The sequence below is a fragment of the Lingula anatina genome, chromosome 4 (genome assembly GCF_051362555.1).
Source record: "Lingula anatina isolate TDL-2025a chromosome 4, LinAna3.0, whole genome shotgun sequence".
In the NCBI taxonomy this organism is placed as follows: domain Eukaryota; kingdom Metazoa; phylum Brachiopoda; class Lingulata; order Lingulida; family Lingulidae; genus Lingula; species Lingula anatina.
Window position 1 is genome coordinate 6491466 of NC_141770.1, and position 25756 is coordinate 6517221.

A 25756-nucleotide genomic window follows, 5' to 3' on the forward strand; every position below is an offset into this window, starting at 1 on the left:
TTCAGTCTATTAATCCAGTTAATATAAGTGCTAACGGTATCAGGACGATTTCCCCCCATTCCCCCCCCCCCCCCCTGAAGAATATATATCTATATCTAAATCTATATATCTATATATATAAATAAATGTAAAGTAAAGAGTACAAAGTTCAAATCTTTTCCCCATTTTCTGAATATTTCCTAGTGTGATGATGATGCAAATCAAGGATAGATAATATCAATTTTATTAAACAATTTATTTTCATGGAATACAAGTACATGAAATTTTCGAGATAGAAGTACAGAACATTTTATTAAAAATCTGATCAAAGAATATATATCTCCAGGAAAAGGAAGGGTAAACAGATTATCTCACTCATCCAGGTAGCCCATTGATGTCTGTTTACCTGTTCATCTGTTTACCCCACTTTTACCTGAAGGATAGGTGGTTATACTTCGATTAGATACTTAATAAATCTTCCTGTACTAGTACTCAATGAAAAGGGAATTTGTTATAAAATAATTTGTTTCATGATGAAGTTATATTATCACACTAAAAATATTAATAAAATGGATGGAATGTTTTAAACTTTACACTTTCTACTTTATATTTGTTTATAAATATATATTTCTTTGGGGGGAATCGTCCGGTGGGGAATTGTCTGAGGGGGTTATTGTCCTAGAATCGTGCTAACTACTATGTAACAATACAGTCTCATGGTTATGTCTTGCAATCTGTAAAGCCTACAGATTAATCAAGATTTTAAAAATCTGTTAACTGATTTCTTATTGTTAAATTAGCAACAAATAAACCAAATATTGGTATGAGAGTTCTTTGAGGAATATTTTATGTGCAAGCATGTGGGCTAAAGTTTCTGCAAACAGAACATCAGCACAAACACTATATTCAAACAGGAGGACTGACTCTTTAATAGTGTAACATTTTATCTGGAATTATTTAGTAAACAGGAACCCATAAAAGAACAAATATATTATGTTTTAATATAATAAAAAAATAAAAGAGTTTAATATAACAATTCATAATAAAGTCCCATCATAACTACCAACATCTATTCTGCTTTGTGCGAGACATATTCCCTCTCGAATTTTGCTGCATCTGTGGAATGATCATCCAAGAATTTTTATGCTCAAAAAATCTTAGGTCTCATAAATCTCTATTAGAGACTAAAACATCAGTGTTGTAATCATTTCCCTTAACTGATAGACAGAGTTCCTTATGTGGTATATGGACTGTGATCTCTGATGACTGGTTGTCTAATACTCCATTGGAGTGAGTGGGACTGGTGATGTCTTTTTTATTTTCATGGATTTAGCAGGTTCTAATCCTGTTTTATTGTCATACACTGGGGTGGAGAAATTGGTTGGTTTGTTGTAGTCTTCGAATTTCTCCATTTTGTTGTACTTTGGTTCCATTGCATCCTACGAGAAAAAAGATGAACACTTTAGACCAATGAATAAAAAGAAAATTCAAAGTTAATGTAGCATAAAATATTCACAGGCAATTTGTGAAAAAAGACAAAAGAACTAAACAAAACAAGCAAAAAAATAAATAAATAAATAAATAAATAAATAAATAAATAAATAAATAAATTAAATAAATAAATTAATTAATTAATTAAAAAAAGATGAAGCTGTATACATGCTTTTCTGATATATATGCAAAATACTGAATACTTCAAAGTTCCAAATCTTCTGTCTTTTGTCTGAACCGAGTATCTAAATTCAACCCTCAAATCTTTTACTGATCACATTTCTATACAATATGTGACTATGTTTACCCCATTCTGTGCCACAGAGATGTCATATACAAAGTCTGGCGTGCTGATGGCCACAACATTTTCTCCATGGTGAGCCACCGTTCCTGCAGGTGCCCCAGTCTGAACTCGCCCCCACCACTGGAATGCAGGGCCTTGCTCATACTGAAATCATAACAACAACTATTTCAATATCCAGGGGAATCGTTTGATATCATTACCAAAAGATTAAGATCTGGACTTATAATAAATATCAAATGAATTACAAATAAATTGCTGTAATGATTATACCTGATGTGCCTTGAAGAAAAATCTGTTTGATAATGAATACCTTATTTTCTAAGATGTATGTGATATCATCTAAGATGGCCTTCACAAATTTTTGTTAAAATTCTTTGTGAGAGTGAGAAAGAAAGAGAGAGAGACAGAGAAAGAGAAATCTGACCTTCTTTGCAGAAATAGGAACACAACTTTTATGACCACTAATAGGATGACCACAAGTATAATGGGGACCACAATGACAGTTGTTTCTGAAATAACACATTTCCTGGGAATGTTTCAACTCAGAAAGGGAAATAATTCATCGAGGAAGTAAAATCAAAATTCTGAATCACAATATGAATAAAATTTATCCAAAACTGAATACTTCCAATTTTACATATGGCTAAATAGTCCTTTCTTGGCAAAATCTAATGTAAACTAAATAATTCTTACAGTACCTTGTATCTGTTGCAGAGGGTGCATGACCTTGAGGTCCATGGGCCTGTGAATTGTGTTGACCAGTGATGTCTGGTTAGTGCCTGTGTACTTGTCAGCTTTTTCAATACTCAGATGGTTCCAGTCAGTCCAATATATCCAGTCTTCAAATACAGCAATGGCAAATATGTGGACTATTCTGACTTCTGATATGACCAATTAACTGTCTGTTGCTGCCATCAAGGTTGACATACCTGAAATCTAATGTACAGATGTATTAGATTTTTTTTGGAACAAGAAAAACTACAGAACCTGCAGTGAACTGTTTATGTCTCAGTTAGAAAAAGATCAACTTAATGACCTCCAGACCTGCTTGGCTGTGGTGCAGGTAATAACCTGTGACACTACCACATACTAAATTAGGTTACATTAGCCAACTGAAGATGTTATAAACATAATACAAAAAAAGATGTTATAAACATAATACATAAAAAAAAAAAAAAAAAAAAAAAAACAACAACAACAACACAAGCATATATAAACAAATATAAGTCTGTCCAGTAAATAAATCTGGAATAAAATGCCTAGCATATACGACATATTTTAAATTAGATATATATAAATCAATTAGTTATATCAAACATGAGTATGCAGTCCCTGACTTTTTTTCTGGCCATTAAAATTTTATTTGTATTATTATCATTATATATTTACAAAATTTTAAGTTCTTTTTTAACCATTTGGGACAAATTCCTATTTATCTTACATACATTATGCTTATAAAACATAATGAGAGAAATAAATCATAACTGAAAATAACCTTGTCCAAAAATTAATATTAAGGGGAAAATAAATGAAAAGATGAAACTACTCTGCTAAGATATGCTTAGAATCACGGTATAATAGTGGAGAAGACTAGAAGAGAAAACATTTCCACAGGCTTACATGTGCATCAACAGACACGCATAGCGTATACATGCAGTTCTCACTAGTACACACTCTACTATGAGGTTATGTTTGTTTTCAAGTTTCTCTTACCTGAAAACACTGGCAATTTTCACTGCTTAAAATAGTTAAATGTTAATAATAATTTTGACAAATCTTGTCCCATGTTTCTGAAAATTGTCCTTAATCTTGCCACGTCATGTATTGTACACATGACTAAGACATAGTGCTGTTCTTGGTTCTGTCTTTCACTGTTCTTTTTCTTTTTCATGGTAAGAGTACTCTGGAAAAAGAACAATGTAACTGAAAAAACTAAAAATTATATTAAAAAGACTGGTAAATTCAATGACTTAAAATAGTTAAACGATAATAATTTTGTCAAATTTAGTCCAATATTTCTGAAAATTGTACAAATGATGCTTAACAACAATGAAAATCTGTGAAAAGGTGATCAGTTGTCTGTATCTAATGAAAAGTGTTTTTTGGGACAACATATTTGGGAAAACTGAAAAATACATTGAAAAGACTGGCAAATCCCAGGACTTAAAATAGTTAAACATTAATAATTTTGTCTGATCTTGTCCAATACTTCTGAAATTTGTACAAATGATGCTTAACAACAATAAAAATCTGTCATAAGATGATCAGTTGACTGTATCTAATGAAAAGTGATTTGTGGGACAACTTATTTGGGAAAACTGAAATTTACATTGAAAAGACTGGCAAATCCAAGGACATAAAATAGTTAAATGTTAATAATTTTGTCAAATCTACTCCAATATTTCTGAAATTTGTACAAGTGATGCTCAACAACAATAAAAATATGTGATAAGTTGATCAGTTGTCTGTGTCTTTTGGTCAAGTGTCAAGTTTATGGGAAATTGATCATCAGAAGTGTGATAATTATGTAACCAAAATAAATATTTTTAATATTGCAATGTATTATTTACTCTTAAAGAAAACAGCAAATGTAATAATTTGAGTTTGTTTGTGTAGAAGGTTGCAAATAACCTATACCTGTCATCTGGAAACCAAACTTCTCCTAACTATCAATGCCAGATGCAGATTACTCCTTACAATGGGTTTCTGGAATGGGTTGTTGTTATCACAATATTTGACAATGTCCTAAATCTTGCTACATAACATGTATTGTACACATGGATAAGACATAGTGCTGCTCTTCATGTTGTCTTCCACTGCCTACTTTTTCATGGTAAGGGTACTCTGAAAAAAAGAACAATACAACTGAAAGAACTTAAATTTACATTGAAAAGACTGGCAAATCCCATGTCTTAAAATAGTTAAACGTTAATAATTTTGTCAAATCTTGTCTAATATTTCTGAAATTTGTACAAATGATGCTTAACAACAATAAAAATCTGTCATAGGATGATCAGTTGACTGTATCTAATGAAAAGTGTTTTTTGGGACAACTTATTTGGAAAAACTGAAATTTACATTGAAAAGACTGGCAAATCCAAGGACATAAAATAGTTAAAACTTGAATAATTTTGTGAAATCTTGTCCAATATTTCTGAAATTTGTACAAATGATGCTTAACAACAATAAAAATCTGTGAGTATCTGATCAAATGACTGTGTCTTATGAAAAGTATCTTCTCTGGACAATATCTTTGAAAAAAAAAATGAAAATTACACTGAAAACACTGGCAAATTCCATGACATAAAATAGTTAAATGTTAATAATTTTGTCAACTCTAGTCCAATATTTCTGAAATTTGTACAAGTGATGCTTAACAACAATAAAAATCTGTTATAAGCTGATCAGTTGTCTGTGTCAATTGTGTTAAGTGTCAAGTTTATGGGAAATTGATCATCAGAAGTGTGATAATTATGTAACCAAAATAATATTTTTAATATTGCAATGTATTATTTACTCTTAAAGAAAACAGCAAATGTAATAATTTGAGTTTGTTTGAGTAGAAGGTTGCAAATAACCTATACCTGTCATCTGGAAACCAATATATACCCATACAAGACTTCTCCTAACTATCAATGCCAGATGCAGATTACTCCTTACAACGGGTTTCTGGAATGGGTTGTTGTTATCACAATATTTGACAATGTTCTAAATCTTGCCACATATCATGTATTGTACACATGGATTAGACATAGTGCTGCTCTTTATGTTGTCTTCCACTGCCTACTTTTTCATGGTAAGGGTACTCTGAAAAAAAAGAACAATATAACTGAAAGAACTTAAATTTACATTGAAAAGACTGGCAAATCCCATGTCTTAAAATAGTTAAACGTTAATAATTTTGTCAAATCTTGTCTAATATTTCTGAAATTTGTACATATGATGCTTAACAACAATAAAAATCTGTGAGTATCTGATCAAATGACTGTGTCTTATGAAAAGTATCTTCTCTGGACAATATCTTTGAAAAAAATGAAAATTACACTGAAAACACTGGCAAATTCCATGACATAAAATAGTTAAATGTTAATAATTTTGTCAAATCTAGTCCAATATTTCTGAAATTTATACAAATGATGCTTAATAACAATAAAAATATGTGATAAACTGATCAGTTGTCTGTGTCCTTTGTTTAAGTGTCAAGTTTATGTGAAATTGATCATCAGAAGTATGATAATTACGTGACCAAAACAAATATTTTAAATATTGCAATGTATTATTTACTCTTAAAGAAAACAGCAAATGTAATAATTTGAGTTTGTTTGTGTAGAAGGTTGCAAATAACCTATACCTGTCATCTGGAAACCAATATATACCCATACAAGACTTCTCCTAACTATCAATGCCAGATGCAGATTACTCCTTACAATGGGTTTCTGGAATGGGTTGTTGTTATCACAATATTTGACAATGTCCTAAATCTTGTCACATATCATGTATTGTACACATGGATAAAACATAGTGCTGCTCTTTATGTTGTCTTCCACTGCCTACTTTTTCATGGTAAGGGTACTCTGAAAAAAAGAAAAATACAACTGAAAAAACTGAAATTTATATTGAAAACACTGGCAAATTCCATGACATGACATGAAATAGTTAAACGTTAATAATTTTGTTAAATCTAGTCCAATATTTCTGAAATTTGTACAAATGATGCTTAACAACAATTAAAATCTGTTATAGGATGATCAGTTGACTGTATCTAATGAAAAGTGTTTTTTGGGACAACTTATTTGGAAAAACTGAAATTTACATTGAAAAGATTGGCAAATCCAAGGACTTTAAATAGTTAAACTTTAATAATTTTGTCAAATCTAGTACAATATTTCTGAAAATTGTACAAATGATGCTACACAGCAAAAAAAAATAAGTGATAAGATGATCAGTTGACTGTATCTAATGTCTTTTTGGGACAATATATTTGGGAAAAGTTCAAAACTGATATTTACATTGAAAAGATTGGCAAATCACAGGACTTAAAATAGTTAAATGTTAATAATTTTGTCAAATCTTGTCCAGTGTTTCTGAAATTTATACAAATGATGCTTAACAACAATAAAAATCTGTGATAGGCTGATCAAATGACTGAGTCTAATAAAAAGTATCTTCTTTCAATAATATCTTTGAAAAAACTGAAAATTACACTGAAAACACTGGCAAATTCCATGGCTTAAAATAGTTAAATGTTAATAATTTTGCAATGTGATTATAAAATAAAATAGTAAATGTGATGACTTAAGGTTGTTTGTGTAATAGGTTGCAAATTACCTATAACTTTTATCTGGAAAACAATATATACCCATAAGACTTCTCCTTACTATCAATGCCAAATGCAGATTACTCATTATAGTGGGTTTCTGGAATGGGTTGTTGTTTACACAATATTTGACAATGTCCTAAATCTTGCCACATATCATGTATTGTACACATGGATAAGACATAGTGCTGCTCTTGGTGCTGTTCTTTCACTGCCTTTTTCATGGTAAGGGTACTCTGGAAAAAGAATAATATAACTGAAAAAATTTAAATTTGCATTGAAAAGACTGGCATATGCAATGACTTAAAATAATAATTTTGTCAAATCTAGTCCAATATTTCTGAAAATTGTACAATTGATGCTTAACAACAATAAAAACCTGTGATTAGATGAAATGTTGACTGTACCTAATGAAAAGTGTCTTTTGGGGACAACATGTTTGGGAAAACTGAAATTTACATTGAAAAGACTGGCAAATCCCAAAAACACTGGCAAATTCCATGACATAAAAAAGTTAAACACTAATAATTTGTCAAATCTTGTCCAATGTTTCTGATATTCGTACAAATAATGCTTAACAACAATAAAAATGCATCAGTGCCCATTGCACCTGGAGTCCAATATCTGGAATAAAACAAAATTATAATTTATTGTCATGATCGAAGGCAAAAAAGCCAATATCATTGCAGCCCCAGACTGATTCTAAATAATCAGAAAATAATATTGGCAGCCACCCAGTCATCATAGTCTATTTATTTGCGGATTTGATCTGCATATAAATTTTCACCACTTGAAATCCTTTCAGCACATAGTGTAATGAACCTTTTACATATACATATGGCATGAATGTCCTAACCTTATATAATTTTGAACGCTTACGGTAATTCAAGCATGGGCTCGAAATAGGACATCACGTTTAAGACTTACTTAGTGGATAACGTAATCCAGAGATTCCACGGTTCGTCTCAGATTTACATAAGGTCCCACAAAGAAAACCCAAGTCCATATAATGACCAGTTTAATGGTTTATTGGTTGACACTCTCTAACTACATCATCTACATGAAGTCTCCAACTTCTAAGCCATCTCGCATGGCTCTACCGAGTCTCTCTCAGTCTGAACTCCCGATATTGATTCTGAATATCTTTTTTACATATTTCTTATCTACATGGTGGATTCAGTGCTGTATTATTTGGCAGTGTTTACTGATTTTAATTACGCAAGTTGCACACAACTCCTTACGTTTTATCATTACAGGTAAGGCCATAAAACAAGTCGAGTGCACAAGCAAGCGACACTTTTTTGCCCTCTCCTCACCACTTTTTGACCAGTGGCCTAGTCACTTTAGTAAAAATGTAACATACCCAACTAAGACCATGTCTTGAATAAAACATAGCTGAACAACTATCTTCAAATTTTACTGAAGGTCTCCAAAAATGCTTATTAACATGCCACAAATCTAAAATTTTTCTCTAACATCTTGTTGTTGTCTTAAAGCTGTTAAATCCTCTTCAGTGTGCTTTTGGTATGCTAGTCCCTGGCTCCTAGTCCAAAGTACATTGTAGTAGTCTGGAGTCATTGCGTTCCATTGTGGCAGTATAGTCCTGTGCCTCCTAGTACAGTGTAGTAGTCTGGAGTCATTGTGTTCCATTGTGGCAGTATAGTCCTGTCTCTCCTTGTACAGTGTAGTAGTCTGGAGTCATTGTGTTCCATTGTGGCAGTATAGTCCTGTGCCTCCTAGTACAGTTTAGTAGTCTGGAGTCATTGTGTTCCATTGTGGCAGTATAGTCCTGTGCCTGCTAGTTCAGTGTAGTGTGGAGTCAGATGATGGACTGGAAAAGACAAAAAATCAATAATCAGGCTTTTCCTCAAGATCAAAAATATTAGAGTAAATAATGAAATTTTTGTAGATTTATTACATCAAATAAACTGCAAAGAAATATTTTAAAAAATAAACTTATAAAATAAAGTATTGTTGTAAGTCAAGGCTGAAGCATACACTGTACCAGTACTGATAATAAAGAGGTGGGTTTACAGTGCTTTCTGAAACTCTGGAGGGCCGTGCTAGTTCACGTAAGTGGACGCTCCATGGGAAGTTTGTGTTATTCATAGTTCAGTTCATATATTACTATTTCGACAGATGACTCCATAGGAAAAAGGAGAAGTCCCACTTATAATTTATATTAGAAGGCATAACGTCAGTTCTCCAATTAATTATCTCACCTTCATAAGCCATTGGGTAATTGCAGATAAAAAGGGAATGACAGAACTTGAAGTAGATGACGGCGTGAAATCTTGCCAGGTCTCCATAACATTTTTAATCTGCAGCATCAACGTTCTGTAGCACATTGTAAAATCTTCACCAGCACATTGCATCGTGATGTGAACAGTGAACAACTGACACAGTCGATACCACACTGGCACATGTGTCCTTCACTTCAGATGTCTCATCCTAAGCTCGCCGATAAAGTTTGCCAACAGAATCTATAACAAAACCATCTAAGAATAGTGTCTTGATGGAAGATGACACTCAGTGTTCAGAACGTTTGATGAAAATTCCGGCTTTTCAGCGTCACCAGGGGTAATCCTAGAGAGGGGTGAGAAACGTCCATTGTTCTCGTCAGCGAGGCTGGCTTTTTTCAGGGTATGTACGCACAGACAGAAAACTAAGTATTGTGGGAACGTTTCTAATGAAGCCACTGGTAGTACTAGTAGATATCAGCCTGTAGTCTTGAACAAGCGCCTCGATGACGAGTGAACAGTAGTCAAAAACAAAAGACCCAGGTGTGGTAGTTCAACCACTGTTCATGCGTGCCACAACGACCAAACCTAATTGCTCCTCAAGGTCACAAAACAATATCCGGTACTGACGGCCAGGCTCGTCTTAATCATATAAGTAGCGCGTTTCCACCCCCTGGCGTCACCCTTTGCCTACGCCATATAAAAAATTGTTGAGTATAGATGGCGCTGTGCAAGAGGTGAGACTTTGGATTTGTAATGGACTACGGCCAGTATCAGCAACAAGTTCGACTTCTGCTTTCTAAGAAGCTCGTGCGAGGAGGGAGAGATTCTGGAACCGCAATAGATATGACCAGTGTCCAGGCTCTGTGATATATATTACGATATATTGTGATTTCTATTTAGTAGAAAGACGCAAGGTCGAGAGCTTCAACGAAGCGTCAATCTGATTGGTTTAAAGTTAAGGAAACAATACAGGAACCGTCCAATGAAATTCTTTTATACAATAATTATTCCTGTTGATTGTTTTAGTAAACAAAGCAAAGAGACAATGTCTACACAGCCGCTGGCAAGTTTTATTTTTTTTTATTCAAAACTGAAATTCTGTAGCAAGTTCAATGTAAGCCCACACAGCGCCTTTTTATCCGTCGTTCATGATTCAAGGTTCATGTCAAGGTTCACTGATATGGGGGTCCCATCCCTCAGGGCAGAGTTTCTCCTGCCCAAGTGCTCAAATATAGAATTAATGGTAATTCATTAAGCCACAAAATGTAAGCAAAAATGATTTGCTTTAAAATTGAAAAAGAAAATTTAAAGCCTGATACGTTTATGTACTTATTAAAACCTTCATTCCTTTCTTCTAGTGTATTTGATTTATCATTGATTGTATATATTGGTAAACATTTTATTTTTCATTTTAAACATTAACATATCTTTAAGTTATTTATTTGTTTGTTTTTTCATTCATTCATTCATTCTTTAAATTTATTCAGCCTTACCACCCTGGGTCTGGCTGGACATGGGAGCCTGAACCCTTTAGGAACAGGTGCCTCCAGGTGACCACTAAGGACAGCATGGAAGTGACCTGTACTTGGGGAGAACTGGATATGGATATAAAAGGTGCTTGAACTCATAATTCTCGTAACCTTTTAATCTGTCATGTACAACACAGGAGCATAACCAGACCATTTAAAATTGTACGCACAGATTTTGAAAATTCCCAGGTACGATTATATTCCGTGAAAAATACACTGAATTTATGGAGAATAATATCATGGTTGGCTCAAAAAATTGTACGCACAGTGCATCCGTGCGTATGCCTGGTTACGCCCCTGCAACATTTGGAAATAAAAGATTACTTGATCTCACTATCCTATAAAAAACTGTAGAAAAATGATGAAATGGTCCTTTAATATTGTCAAATACATTTAAGACTTTATTTTAGTGTATATCATAACTTGTAAATAATAAATAAATGTGCCATCTTATTCCAGAGTGGGACTACATGTACAAGCCTGAAGTCAACACAAGTGGTAAGTCCACACCATTGCTCTATTCAATCAACTTGATGCATTTTTTATCTTTTAGGAAGGATTCATGAAATAAAATTACAACAACATCTTGACTCACAGGGTGCAAGTCTGGACCCTCAGGGGCTGTTAGCAATGAATTTGGAAACCTAGCTAATGTGCACTAACTCCATGGAAACTCTCACTGAATACAATCAGTTTAACAGACTAACACGCTTTTCTTTGTCTCCAACATACTCCAACATACTAACATAATTGGTATTCCTTAAAATTCAATTCTGTTCTTTCAGGTGATACCAAAGAAGAGAATAATGTAGCAATTGTTAAAACCCTAAGCATTGAGGAACTAGGTAAGGCTGGAATCTTAATAAAATAATTATGAATTTTAATAATATACTTGCACATACTGAGTACGCATACTCTAACAAACACACATACACATGTACATACACACCGCAGTCTATTTTTTAGCATACTTATGAAGATTATTTATTTATTTTCAAGTAAGTTAAATCTTTAAATGTGTCTTCATCAAAGTGTGATGGGCCCACTGAATCCTTTTTGAACATGCACAGATATAGAATGTGAAGTTTGTATTTTTAAATATTAAAATATTATTAAAATATTACTTTTTTCTTTACTGGATATCAAAGACACAAGGAGTGTGTCAGATTCTGAGGGCAGCGAGGAGAGAGGTAAGGCAGTAAGTGTTGATCTCGGTCCCAGTTTTGTATGGACCAGACTGTGTGTATGTGGAACAACGCAACATTCACATGTTCAATAAACACTGAACTTTATTCAACACCTAACCATTATACTGATGCATCATGGGAACGGAACACAATGTCAGAGGTCACGGTCTCAACTAACACAATCATCAACATCCCCCCTTCTTTATAAAAGAAAAATATGCTCTACAAAGGACAAAGTGAGCTAAGAGGAGATATAACAAGTTCACAATACAAATACTGTTGCCCAATCAAAATATGATCTGTCTGGTGCTCAGATCTAGATCCATACTGATCAAAGTCAATGCAAGTGTAACCAGTCTTTGACAGTCATGTATGGCAATGTATTTCCTTGCATTTAATACAACTCCAGAATAAACAGTTCTCCATTCCACAATAGAAAAGTCTATGAATATAATAGTTTTTTTTGCAAACAATCTGCCAGTGTTCCTTTTCAGTCGTTGAACACGTAAACATACATTAAACTTTAAGTAACATTGTCCTTTAAAGATTCAAATATCAAACATTTGAATGTAAGTGAACAAGAAAATCACAACTGTTCTGATAATGTCAATGAAAACAATGCACAAATTTGCATACAAGAACAAGGAAATCCAGTGATTCCTGAAACAAATTACAGTCCATGTAAACAGTCCTTAGAAAATGTCTTATCATGTTTATAGCAATTTCACTTGTAAACTACATAGTGATTCCTGAAACAAATTATAGTCCATGTAAACAGTCCTTAGAAAATGTATCATGTTTATAGCAATTTCACTTGTAAACTACATAGTCCTTAAGATAATTGGGCTTTCTGCACTCACGTTTTGGTCTTATTGTTTGTGGAATTTCATTTCCAGTCTTAATAGAATCTGCAGATTCCACAGTTTTTGTTTCAGTCAGTTCATTAGCATTAGCAGCACTGTGATAATTCTCACACTGTTTTGTAACATTGTCACTTGGAGTATACATAGGATTCTGACAGTCCTGTAGTTTTCCACCAGTTGGTAATTCACTGTTAGTCATACGTGCTGGAGATTTATCACGAATGTAGGGTTCAATTTTCGTTGGACGTATGTGTATCCTATTCCTTCTATAGGTAGCTCCATCCTGGGCTTTGACCTGGTAACTATGTTCATCACACGTGTCCAATACTTTTCCTAAAATCCATTGTTGATTTTGTTTTTGTTCAAAGTATACATTTTGCCCTATTTTGAGCTTGGGCAGGTCACGCGCACTCTTATCATGGTATTTCTTCACAGATTTATTTCTTTTGTTGATCTTTTCTAACACCTGAGGATCTTTGCTTTTCTTAGCAACTGACGGTAAGAATGTACGTCCTGGCTTTCCAAACACCATCTGGTATGGGCTCAGCCCAGTTTCTTGTCTTGGTACATTTCTTAGTTCTAATAGAGCTTCAAACTGATCCTCATTGTTTTTAACGCATTTGTACATGAGGTGTTTTACAGTTTTTACTGCCGATTCAGCCTTTCCGTTTGCTCTTGGGTAGTGTGGGCTTGATTTTATGTGTCTTATACCCCATTTCTTCGTGAATTGGTCAAACACACTTGACGCAAACTGCGGCCCACCATCAGATACCAAGGTGATCGGGACACCATATCTCGCAAAATGCTTCTTCAGAATCGCGATAACCACATTGGAAGTAGTAGTGTTGAGATAGTCTACTTCTATAAAGTTGCTGTAATAATCAACTGTCACAAGGTAATTTCTACCTTTGATTTCAAACAAATCTAAACCAACTTTCTGCCATGCACTTGTTCCTCGATCATGCTGATTAAGAAGGTTTTTACTGGTTCTTGGCTTCATTTCTTGACATGCCTCACAGTTATCAGCCAACTGTTTAATCTCAGCATTCATGCTCGGCCAATATACTGTTCCCCTGGCTCTTCTTATCATCGAGTCATAGCCACAGTGTGATTTGTGCAATCTTTTCTTAATATCTGCACGCATTGTTTTAGGAATGACTACAGCTTCCCCTTTAACAATTATGCCTTCATACAAGCTAAGTGTGTCTCTTATATCATAATATGGCTTACACACATCTGGTGTACTCACTTTTGACTCTGGCCAACCATTTTCAATAAGGTCACTTAGAACTTGCATGTCCTCATCAGCTAAGGTTGCATCACGAATTTCAATCAATCTTGCATCGGAGATGTCTTCATTCACTCTGATGTCCATGATTCTAGGTCGGTGCTCTAGGTCATCCATCAAATGTGCTCTACTTAGACAGTCTGCAATGATGAGTGAGGTTCCCTTTACAAAGTGAAATTCGAAGTCATATCGATATAGTCTCATCATGATGTCTTGTAGACGCTTGGGAGCACTGCTGAGGGGTTTACGTAGGATAGAGTCCAATGTTTTGTGGTCGTTTTCAATTATCACCTTCCGTCCATAGGTATATTGATCAAAACGCTCTAAACCATACAAGATAGCGAGTGCTTCCTTCTCAATCTGGGCCCACTTCCTTTCTGATGCTGTAAGTGATCTCGAGGCATACTCCACTGGCTTGCCTTCTTGTAACAGCACAGCGCCCAATCCATGTTGGCTGCTATCCACTTGGAGTCGAACTTCCTTCTCAGGATTGAAATATGCCAGCAATGGTGCTTTAGTTAGGCTTTCTTTCACTGTGTTGAGTGCCATTTCACATTGCTTAGTCCACTGAAATGGTACGTCTTTTCTAGTAAGCTCTCTGATTGGCTCCATCATGCCTGAGAGGTCTGGTAAGAAGCGCGATAGGTATTGCACCATGCCACACAAACGCTTGACACTGCTCACATCAGTTGGTGATGGCATATCAATTATGGCTTTCACTTTGGCTGCGTCAACCTTTACTCCATCTTTAGAGATTTTATGTCCATGGAAAGTGATCTCCGTTAGGCCCGTTTTCTGTTTCTCTTCATTGAGAACTATGTTTCTTTCAGCACACCTCTGTTTCAGTATGCTCAGCTTCTTTTCATTGTCTGCTTTAGCTTCTGCTTCTGTATCACCCTGTCCCGCGATAATGATATCATCTACAACACAGAATATTCCATCTATGTCACTCAGGGCTTCATCTAATTTCCTTTGAAATATTTCACTCGAGACTTTTAGACCAAACGGCAGTCTGGACCACCTAAAGCGACCATACGGTGTTATCATTGTCGTGTATTTGCTTGACTCCTCGTCCAGGCGGACATGATAAAACGCCTCTTTAACGTCCAGCTGTGAAAATATTTTTGCATTGTTCAATTCTGGCAGTATGTCATCCAATACTGGCAGTCTGTAGTGCTCTCTCATCAGCGCTGTATTAAGAGGTTGTGGATCAATGCACACTCTAATTTTTCCATTAGGCTTCTGCACAATAGCCATCTGACTAACCCATGGTGTAGGCTCAGTCACTGGTATCAGTATTTGTCGCTCTACTAGAGAATCCAACTCTGCTTTGACACGGTCCTTCAAGGCAATTGGAATCTTGCGACATGGCAATGCTCTGGGTTTCACATCAGGGTCAAGTGTGAGGGTTGCTTCACCGAGGTCACCGGGTGCATTCTGCTTAGATCCCACTACTTTGGCAATAAACTTGTCTTTATTCACAGTAACAAGACCAAGTTTCTGAATAGCGTTCAGTCCTAGGATAGGCTGTAACTTATTGGAGACAACTACAAAGTGCACCATTTCACTGTCACCAGTCCTTGGGTTGTGTACTAGTAAGTCAGCTTCTCCAAGGGGTTTGAGTGTAGACTCATTAAACATGTGTAAAGTCATAGAGGATGCATGAGCCTGTGATCTTTTGACATATCTCTGATTGATAATGTTCACATCTGCTCCACTGTCCAATTGGAAATGTACCTCACAGTCATTTACAGTCATTTGAGCTGTCAAAATATCAGTTTTTTTGTGCTTATTTACAGAGTTCACAGAATTGAGCCAACTATCTTCTTCTGCACAAGTTTCTTCCCCTGTGACGATACGCACCTTTTTGCACACTACTTTGAAATGGTTCCTACCTTTGCAGCCATTGCAGGTTTTCCCCCAAGCTGGACAATCTTCCTTTCTCATATTGTGCTTGGTGTTGCAATATTTACAGAGTTTAACCTGATGTGGCTTACTGTTCTTGGCCTGCAGAGGTTTATCTTGCCTTCGCTTCTGTGGAGGTTTAGTTTGCTGGAGTTTGTTAACACTTGTCTGTGCCTGGGACATTTGCTTTGCTTGATTATTAGCTTGCTGGTAGGAGTGACAGATTTTAATGCATTTCCTGAGATCAAGGTCACCCTCTCGCAATAACAGTTGTTGCAGCTTGCCACTGGTACTGAATACTATTTTGTCCCTTATCATTCGGTCCTCCATTTGGCCAAAATTACATGAAGCTGCTCTGCTTCTCAGCTCAGTTACGTACTGATCAATTGGTTCCACATACGGAGTAGTCCAGAATCTGTGTGATTCCACCACTTCATTTATGAGGGGGTTGCAGTACTCTTCAATCTTTCTCAGAACTTCGTCTGGGTCATTTGGGTCGCTATCACCCCATTCAAAGTGATCATATGCTTTGAGTAGTGATTCACCGCCACAGTTAATAATGGTTGCTACTTGAATTTCTTTCTCCATTTTCTTTATACCACTAGCTAGTAAGTATATTTCAATCTGTCTCTTCCAAGCTTTAAAGTTTTCGGGTACGTTACCGGTTTGCAAGTTAAGCTCTGGCGGGAGACGCAAATTGGTATTAACGTGGAGAAATGGAACTGCCGGATCGGCCTCGTTGCTTCCAGTCGCCATTTTCTCAGTAGACAGACCACGTGGAACGGCAAAGTTAATATTCTTATGTTTAAGAGAATATTATCTATCACTCACTCAGTCAATGAAGATTGCTCTATTCTCCACCGCATGCCACCATGTTGATCTCGGTCCCAGTTTTGTATGGACCAGACTGTGTGTATGTGGAACAACGCAACATTCACATGTTCAATAAACACTGAACTTTATTCAACACCTAACCATTATACTGATGCATCATGGGAACGGAACACAATGTCAGAGGTCACGGTCTCAACTAACACAATCATCAACAGTAAGATCAATTTAACAGGTGTTCATTTAACACACTTAAAAAATTTACACACACACACACACACAAACAGGCTCTCAGACACAAACAGGGGCAAATTGAGGCCATCTTCTGGGTCTTCCGCAAGATGGTTAGAAGTTTACATTGATGGGGATTTAATTTTTTTGTCAGAAGACAGTCCACAATGGAGGATGGATCAGCAAACATAATTTGCAAGACTGTCAGAAAATCTCTCTTGATCCGCCCCTTACAAACATTGTGTTTTTATTCCCTGTTCAGTGATCTAAATCTTTGAATCCATCTTTGACTATTGGTATTGAATCCTTTGGTATTGAATCCTTGTTGTGCATGGGCATGGAATGTTGAATTTGTGTTCCATTTTTTCCTTCAGTTGATGTCAAAGACACAACAACTACAGAGCTCGTGAAGGAGAGAGGTAAGATAGAATAGAATAGGGCAATAGAACAGGTATCAATTTATGACACTGATGACATGTGATTGCAATTAATTGTGCATGCACACACACACACACGCACACACACACACCAAAAGGTACTGTACTTGCATGCATGTTACACAAGCAAAGTCTGGCCTTTGACAGACTTAAGAAGATACTCTATCTTCTGAAAAATTAATGCTTTTGCTCTGTAACGATTGAACACACATAATGTTGTCTTGATAATTCAATTCAATTCTGTTGATACAAAACTAAAAGACAAGAACAATGTAACACTTATAAAGCTCCTAAGTATTGAGGAGATAGGTAAGACAGGAATCTCAGTAAAATAGTTATGACTTTTAATATACTTATGAAACATGCGTGCAAATACATATACACTAAAAACACACATAAACACACACACACACTGCAAGCATGCTGCACAAGCAAAGTCTTTAGCATACTTAAGAAGAGAATTTATTTTTAAGTCAGTTAAGTAATTTGAATGTTTCTTCAACAAATTGTAATAGCGGATCCTGTTTGGACATGCATGAATATGGAATGTTTAGTTTTTATTTGATATCATTTTTTCTTTAGCCTGTATCAAAGACTCCGAGATTGTGTGAGATGCTGAGGGCATCAAAGAAAAAGGTAAGACAATAAGCTTAAAGTCATAATAACTCTTCGTTTTGGCCAAAAATTGGATTTTCCCGGAAAAAACGGCAATTTTCCCGTACTTACCAATGGTCAACGACCCCATTCCTGCATTCAAAGTTATTCCAGGGTTTTTTTCCTAAACGTACGTTTTTTTGTTAAAATCTCTTAAGAGATTTTAACTGACGGAGCTCTCTCAGACATCGCATAGTCACTGTTGACCTACTTAAAACCGCGGGAAAAGCAGACAACAACAACACTATATAAGATTCATTAGATATATTCGTCTTTTTGTTAAAAATACATTAATATCCACAATGTGTGCCATTCTGGGCTTTTCGTTATCCGACGCACTGTACAAAAACTCGCAACTTATGTCTGTGTCTGCATTAATGCGTTTCGCGCCATATGTTATTTTGGTCTCGAATGAACGCGAGAATCCGCGTGACACCATTACGTCATTAGCAACGAATGCCTTGATGACCGGGAAGAAAAGGCATCGAAAGCCCTATTGACAAGCACAGATTTTAGTTTTACTACAATAACGGCCGTTTTAGTGGTAAAATACAATAGAATATATTTTCATGCGTTGTTTACAATGTTTTTCATGCGGAATTTTGAATCTCAAAGGAAGAGTTATTATTGCTTTAAAACAATTTAATGGGAATTCATTTACCACATTTTAAAATGTAAACACACAGATGGACTTTAGGGGGAGACTCTAGCTGACACAAAAACACTTAGTTCAAATTCACTGTTCAGTGATCTATATCTTTGAATGGGTCTTCTACTATGTTAAATAATGTATTGAATTCTTGTTGTGCACAGGTATGAAATGTTTAATTTGTTTTCCTGTCTTTCTTCAGTCAGAATCAATGACACAACAACTGTGAAAGCAGACGTGAAGGAGAGAGGTAAGACAGTAGGACCAATAGAATAGTAGGGTCAAAATTTATTACGCTGATTGAATGTGATTGTGCATGTACACGCACGTGCACACACACTAACACACACACTCCTTATGTTGTGCCAACACAGTTTGCTACTGCTTGTTGTTGCACAAAATCGACAAACACATTTTTCAAAGCAACTGCGTCCGCCATTTACTTTCTAACTTCCTACTGCACATGCGTCAAGGTATAAGAATCTCCTCCGAGTGCAGCTGAGAATTAATTACAGCTTTGGAAGTAATTCGCTCGCTCTGCTAGTTAATTACGCAGCGGGGTATTCAGGGCACAGACCGTGATCACTAGATACCGCCAATAGATTTTTAGATTTTTAGAAAATAGATTTTTCATGTGAACGGTCCCTTAGTGAGTAATATTGTCTTATACATTTCAGCTCGAAAGGACCACCGCCAATCTAGATGGAGGAGGGTATTAAATCTGTTCACGTCTTGCTTCAGACGCAGGCCAAGAACATAAATGGTTATTATTGTTATTATGATAATTATTTATTAAATAAATCTCATCACTTCAGACATTTAGAAATAAGGAAAATTCAGAAGTACTTTTAATAGAATAGATTTATTATATATTTACAAAAAGATTTTTTGTTTGTCTCTTTGTTTTAATGGTATCATAGCTAAGTAAGCTTTGTTTTTTAGAGGAAAAATTTGACTGCATTCCCATAGATTTAGATCAATCCATATAGAACGACCTAACTCCCTGGGGGTTCATGCTAAATTGCAGTCAGCCGAGCGCGCACGGTAGTTAATTACCCCCTTACAGCTTTTAGTAGGCGGGACAGACATTTAAGCCCGCTAAGCTGACAGTAATCCAGTGAGACTCCCCACAGGGATAGATAGATCTAAAATCTGTAGGAATGGGGTCTTTGTCTAACAGCTGGTAAAACTGCACATGAAAGCAGGAATTATATGATAGCAGCCAGGAGCTGGTGGTTGTAGACTTACTGTTAACATCTTTTTACAACTGATAGATTATATTATATATTTCAATATTTTCATCTTTAATTTTTCAGAGTCGTCAGTGCAGAACCATTTAATGCCTCAGTAGCAGCCACTTAAAAAACTTCAAAATGTCATTCTCTTAATTTCAAAATAAAATATAAATTTTGTGCATTTTGTTTTTCTTTCTTTTCTTAAATGAGGATACCATTGGGGAGGGGTGATCAAAGTTCATGGGAAATAAAATCATCAATTCAAAAATTTACTAGTCACGAGAAGTGCTTCACGGATCACCCAAAGTAAATGGTGGTTACAGTGGAGGAATACGAAAAAACTATGTTATTGACGCTGCCAGTAAAATAACGAGAGATCTCCCCCAACTGGATGATATCTTGGAAGACAGAATGGAGAAAACAACAAGACAATTAAATTATGGGGATCCCACCCATTCAGCAAATTCTTTTTTTTTTTAATTGTTACCAAGCAGTAGCAAACTTTTGACACACAAGGGCAGTAAATGTTTTTTTAAGTAGTTTTTGCCTCTCTGCAGTATCTAATATTAATTCTTCTTTTTAGCCTAGTTTGTAAATATTATAATGTCCAGTTCTTTATTTAGTTTGACCTCTCAAATGAAAACAATTTATGATATTTATATTTTGATATTCTTATTGGCTGAATAAATTACATCTTATTTCACTTGGTGGAAAAAAACAACAAAAACATAAAATGCCCTTTACTGGACTTTTATTGGTAGACGCGTCCACAGCTGCCGTAAGCTTACAATAATCATTACAATACAAATCACTTCTCACACACATTTCTCAAAAACATACCCAGATATATCTTTGGATATTTGATATCCTTATTGTGAACAAGTATGGTTTCCATTTTTTTCTTTAGTTGATGCCAAAGACACAAAAACTGTGACAGAGGACGTGAAGGAGAGAGGTAAGACAGCAGGGTCAATATAATAGGAATCTATTTATTACACTGATGGAATGTGATTGTGCATGTGTGCACACACACTCCTTACGTTGTACCAACACAGTTTGTGCTTTTTCCAAGTTTAAAATGATACTTGGCAAGTTTGTTTATTCTTAACAGTGTTCATGTGTCATTGCACCTTCATACATAAAGATTATGTTCCACTGATGGCCTATTGAAGGTTATATATTATTGCATCTCATAATGCCCCCTTTCTGGCCAATTTTAATTAATTATATGTGATATTCAGTAAGTGATGGCAGCATTAATATGTATTCAGTTAACTAGAAGAGCGCTGTATCTACCTTCAAATAATAGTTTTACAATTTCATGTGCATGTAATCCAAATTTTCTATTTGTTCTTCAGTAATTCACATCCAAACTCTCCAAAACTCTACATTAATTTCAAAGATACAATGCCATCCAGTCCCTGTTAAATACCAGTGAAATGCAAACAAATACCTGGGTTTTTGGTATCAAAAATGCTACACAAAGCAACCCAAAAGGAATATTAAAACTCTTAACAGATTTAGATGCATTTCTTTTTTTTCGTTAACTGTATTTATAAGACCTCATTTGCATTTAAACTATATAATGTACCGTAATGTACATTTCTTTAATTCTCCGGAATAAGAATTACTCAATAATAGTGTTTGTAAAAGCAGAAACTAGGTAAAATACTTAATGGTTCAACATTTTTAAAGACTAAAAACTGAAGGACAAAAGTAGACACCTTATTATCTGTTGTTAAAATACTGAACATATGCTTCCCTTATGGCTTTGGCATCGTACTGTCTCATGTCATGTCCTGGTTGGTATCCGTTATGATTTCGATCTTCCTCCACCAAGTCCATCCACTCCTGGTCAAAGCCTTCATTGTGAACCATGACAACATTATGCAGTGTTAAGCATGCCAGGATGAGCACTGGCACAAATTCAGTTTCAAAATCTAGCCTGTGTTGAAGTATCTGCCATTTCCCTTTACATCTACCCAAACATCCCTCAATGCACATTCTTCCTCGAGTGTGGCAATAGTTGAAGTTCTTTTGAGCTTGAGTAAGTACATCAAAGTCTGAAAATGCTTTTAACAGCCAAGGTTTGAGGGGATAGGCAGGGTCACCTATAATCAAAATGGGCACTTCTACTCCATTTATCAGTCGACTTGACGGGGGGAATAAAGTCCCACTTTCTGCCTTTTGAAAGATGCTTGACTGTGCTAATACTTGTGCATCTTGCACTTGTCCTGGCCAGCCTGATACCACATGCAAGACTCTTAGTTCATGATCACATATCACCTGTAACGGAAAGTTGAAAAAATATACAAAATGTGACAAAACTAAAATAATATAATAATAAATGCTGCTTCTAAAATCTAGTGAAAAAAAAAGCCACATATAAATTAGAGCTGAACTCAACCTCCCAACATTTGAACACACTCCAAGACTATGAAGTTCTAATAACACAACTTAGCACCACCAAAAAGTGTTGTAAAGTAATGAGGATATTTTTCATGTGTATTTGTAAGAGGGGTGGGAGTGGAATAGGTTAACTGTACTTATTGGACACCTTTTGGCTATTAAAGAACCAAGGATCCTAGAGAGAATCATGCACGCTGTATATTTATTCTCCTTTACCTGACTAACAATGGAATAAAAACATTTCTGGTTGTAGTAATCAGTCTTGTTTTGGCTTGGAGCAATAATGGGCACGTGTGTTCCATCAATAGCCCCTGCACATTGTGGAACACCCCATTTGGCCTCAAATCCCTCCACAATATTTTGTAGTCTTCTCCCACTGGGCATCTGAATGAATTTAGGAGAAAGATGGGTGGCTATGGCCTGCACAGTTTCTTGGAAAATGGTGCAGGCTGAAGACATTCCAATTCCAAACAAATGCGCAATGCTTCTGTATTCCATACCAGAGCCACATATCCACAGAGTCACTGCAACCCTGAGTTCTACTGAATAACACCTACAAAAAGCATAAATTTGAGCTGTTATTGCAAAATATTAATACATAATGGCAATTCCACAGTCTTGGTTATGAATATAAAAATACTTAGCCTTACAATTTTCAATAACGACAGCAATTATCCATAATATTTTCCCACATTAGTTGTATTACTGTTAAATGCTACAGACATTTTTATGAATAATCTCCAACTTGGGAATTGCAAAATTTTGTAAACAAAAAATTTGGAACTTTATTTTGCACAAATGCAAAATCGGTCATATGTTTTTCATACAACAATAACGTAACATGACTGTATAATTGCATGCTATTTGTCATTAGCATTTAGATCAACAAGAAGACACCACAGTAATTTTTTTTTTTTTTTGCAAACATGAGCAATCATATACAGTAAATGCATTCCTCCTCTTTATATTATCCCACAAGAATGTGCTGCCACTTACTTTCTGTGGGAGTTTTTCTCCAGAAAAGGTCTAAGTTCATGGCAAAGATACTGGAATGTTGTTCTTTTCATACAAAAATTTTCCATCCAATCTCCATCCGTAAAAGTCCGATTCACAATATGTTCCCACCAGTGGCTTGATCTAAAATGTAAATTTTGAATTTTATGTCAAGAAAAACAAACCCAGTTTTTACGATACAGACAACACCTTTAGACGTTCCTTCATCGAGGTAAAGAAATTTTAATTACCTATAAAAATATTTTAACTGTGCAAAATAAGACAAAAGTAAATACTAAATGCGATAATAATGTGCAAAAAATAATAAATGTGAAAAGTATGAAAATCTAAAGTCTGGAAAGTGATCCACCAGGGGTATTGGCATGAAGTGATTTAAATGTACCTGTGCTAAGATACAGTGGACAGTAGCAGTTATTTAAAATACACCGATTCTAGTTAATTAAAAATCTGGGTCCCGTACCTCGAAAAGCATCGCGTTTTGCGAATAGCGATATCACACAGGCTACAGTATTCTGGGTCGAGCATGTAATGGGCGAATTATGGAATCGAGACTCAGACGTTTGGTTTCACTTTTTTTATTCTAGTTTTTGAAGCAAATTTTATTCGCTCACCAAAACAAATCAAATGACGCATGTCACCTACTTTTCTTTCATCCAAACAGTTCGATCAAGCGTGGGGAACAAGGCAAACATCAGCATAAGAACGAACTGCGCCCTCTGACGAGACTGTATACGCAAAAATTCTGCCATCCTCCTCCTCCATCTACTGGGGCTGGGTATCTTCGTGAACATCTCCGTGAATATCTCTGGTGACATTATCTCCGTAGATAGCCGATTCATTGCTACTCTACGGGCCAATTCATTCCTTTTTCGTCTCTGTTTTGAAAGATAATAGAACAGAAGAGCTTTTTTCCTTCGATCACCTCCAGCCGCCATGCTTTCTTCACCTCGAGTTTGTTTGATGAGCATGCGCACTTAATATTTCTCAGGTAGCTTCCGCATGGCGAATAGAGCCGAGATTTAATGACTGTACCCCCGCTGGGACGACGCGTGGGGATTCGTGTCAAAGGTGGAGAGACTATTAAAAGATTAGGCGGTTTTTCTTTCATGTACGTCCGCCATATTTAGTTCGTGGATTTGTAGAGCTATGGCTCAACTCGTTGACTGCATTCTCAACGAATTGAGCCAGGCTTTACAAATCCTAAGAATGAATCGACTATCTACGGAGATAATATCACCAGAGATATTCACGGATATGTTCGGAGCCGAGATTTAATTACTGTAGGCTTACTCCTCAGGGACGACGTGTGGGGAGGTGTGTGAGAGGCGGAGAGACTATTAAAAGATTAGGCGGTTTTTCTTTCATGTACGTCCGCCATTTTTAGTTCTCAGGATTTGTAAAGCCTGGCTCAATTCGTTGAGAATGCGGCCGTTGTGAATGCGGTCATACTCACACATAGTAGGCCTACCCTACCATACGGTGCAATTACTGATAACTTCACTTTCGGTTTTATATTCCAGTATGTTCATGTTTAAATACAGTAGATATATAGTTCAAACTCCTAGGAATTAACATGAAAACTAAACTTGCTTTAATAGACAAAAACGGCTTTCTAGATCACTGGCAACTTTTACAGATAATGAGCCCGATTAACTTGTTTTAATTGATTTTTATACGTGTAATATTGAGAGTATTTAACGTTTTATTCATCTGTTGGCTACAGTGGAGGAACGAGGAAAACACCCCAAGGCAACGTCATTAACACTGCAAGTAAAATAATTAGAAGAGATCTCCCCCAACTGGATGGTATCATCAAAGACAATGGAAAAAACAACAAAACGAATTATGGAGATCCCACCCATCCAGTAAGCTCTTTTTAAATTCTTACCCAGTAATAGTAGACTGTTGACTTTAAAGGACAGTAAACGGTTTTAAGTAGTTTTTTTCTCTACAGGATTAAATATTAATTCCATTTTTAGGCTTAATTCATAAATATTTTAATGGCCAGTGTTTTAGTTTTTTATATCGGCACATGAATCAATAAGATACCAAACAACTTTCATGGAAAATAAACTGAAATTAAATCTGGAGACTCCTTTATCTATTAGCATTTCGCATTTACGTGACATCTCGGCACGTTCGTCTTCATCACCATCATACTTCCGTCGCAGTCCGAAACGCGAAATTCAA

The 25756-nt window shown here is 35.7% G+C and overlaps 2 protein-coding genes and 1 long non-coding RNA gene across 3 annotated transcripts; all 3 read right to left on the reverse strand.

Moving 5' to 3' along the window:
* Positions 1-355: 355 nt before the first annotated feature.
* Positions 356-2771, reverse strand: LOC106167425 (uncharacterized). The gene is made up of 4 exons (XM_087011825.1): positions 2473-2771; positions 2199-2283; positions 1778-1918; positions 356-1418 (listed from the first exon to the last, which is right to left on the reverse strand). Exons 1-4 carry the CDS (start codon positions 2510-2512, stop codon positions 1319-1321), a joined length of 366 nt encoding a protein of 121 aa, XP_086867951.1. The 5' UTR covers positions 2513-2771; the 3' UTR covers positions 356-1318.
* Positions 2772-8098: 5327 nt separating this feature from the next.
* On the reverse strand, positions 8099-10016 carry LOC147762162 (uncharacterized). Its single transcript, XR_015334245.1, has 2 exons — positions 9314-10016; positions 8099-8922 (listed from the first exon to the last, which is right to left on the reverse strand). It is a non-coding gene; the product is annotated as an uncharacterized LOC147762162 (long non-coding RNA).
* A 10861-nt stretch (positions 10017-20877) lies between these two features.
* On the reverse strand, positions 20878-24533 carry LOC106170315 (uncharacterized). The gene is made up of 4 exons (XM_013550153.2): positions 24209-24533; positions 23549-23689; positions 22769-23105; positions 20878-22429 (listed from the first exon to the last, which is right to left on the reverse strand). Exons 1-4 carry the CDS (start codon positions 24499-24501, stop codon positions 21872-21874), a joined length of 1329 nt encoding a protein of 442 aa, XP_013405607.2. The 5' UTR covers positions 24502-24533; the 3' UTR covers positions 20878-21871.
* Positions 24534-25756: the final 1223 nt, after the last annotated feature.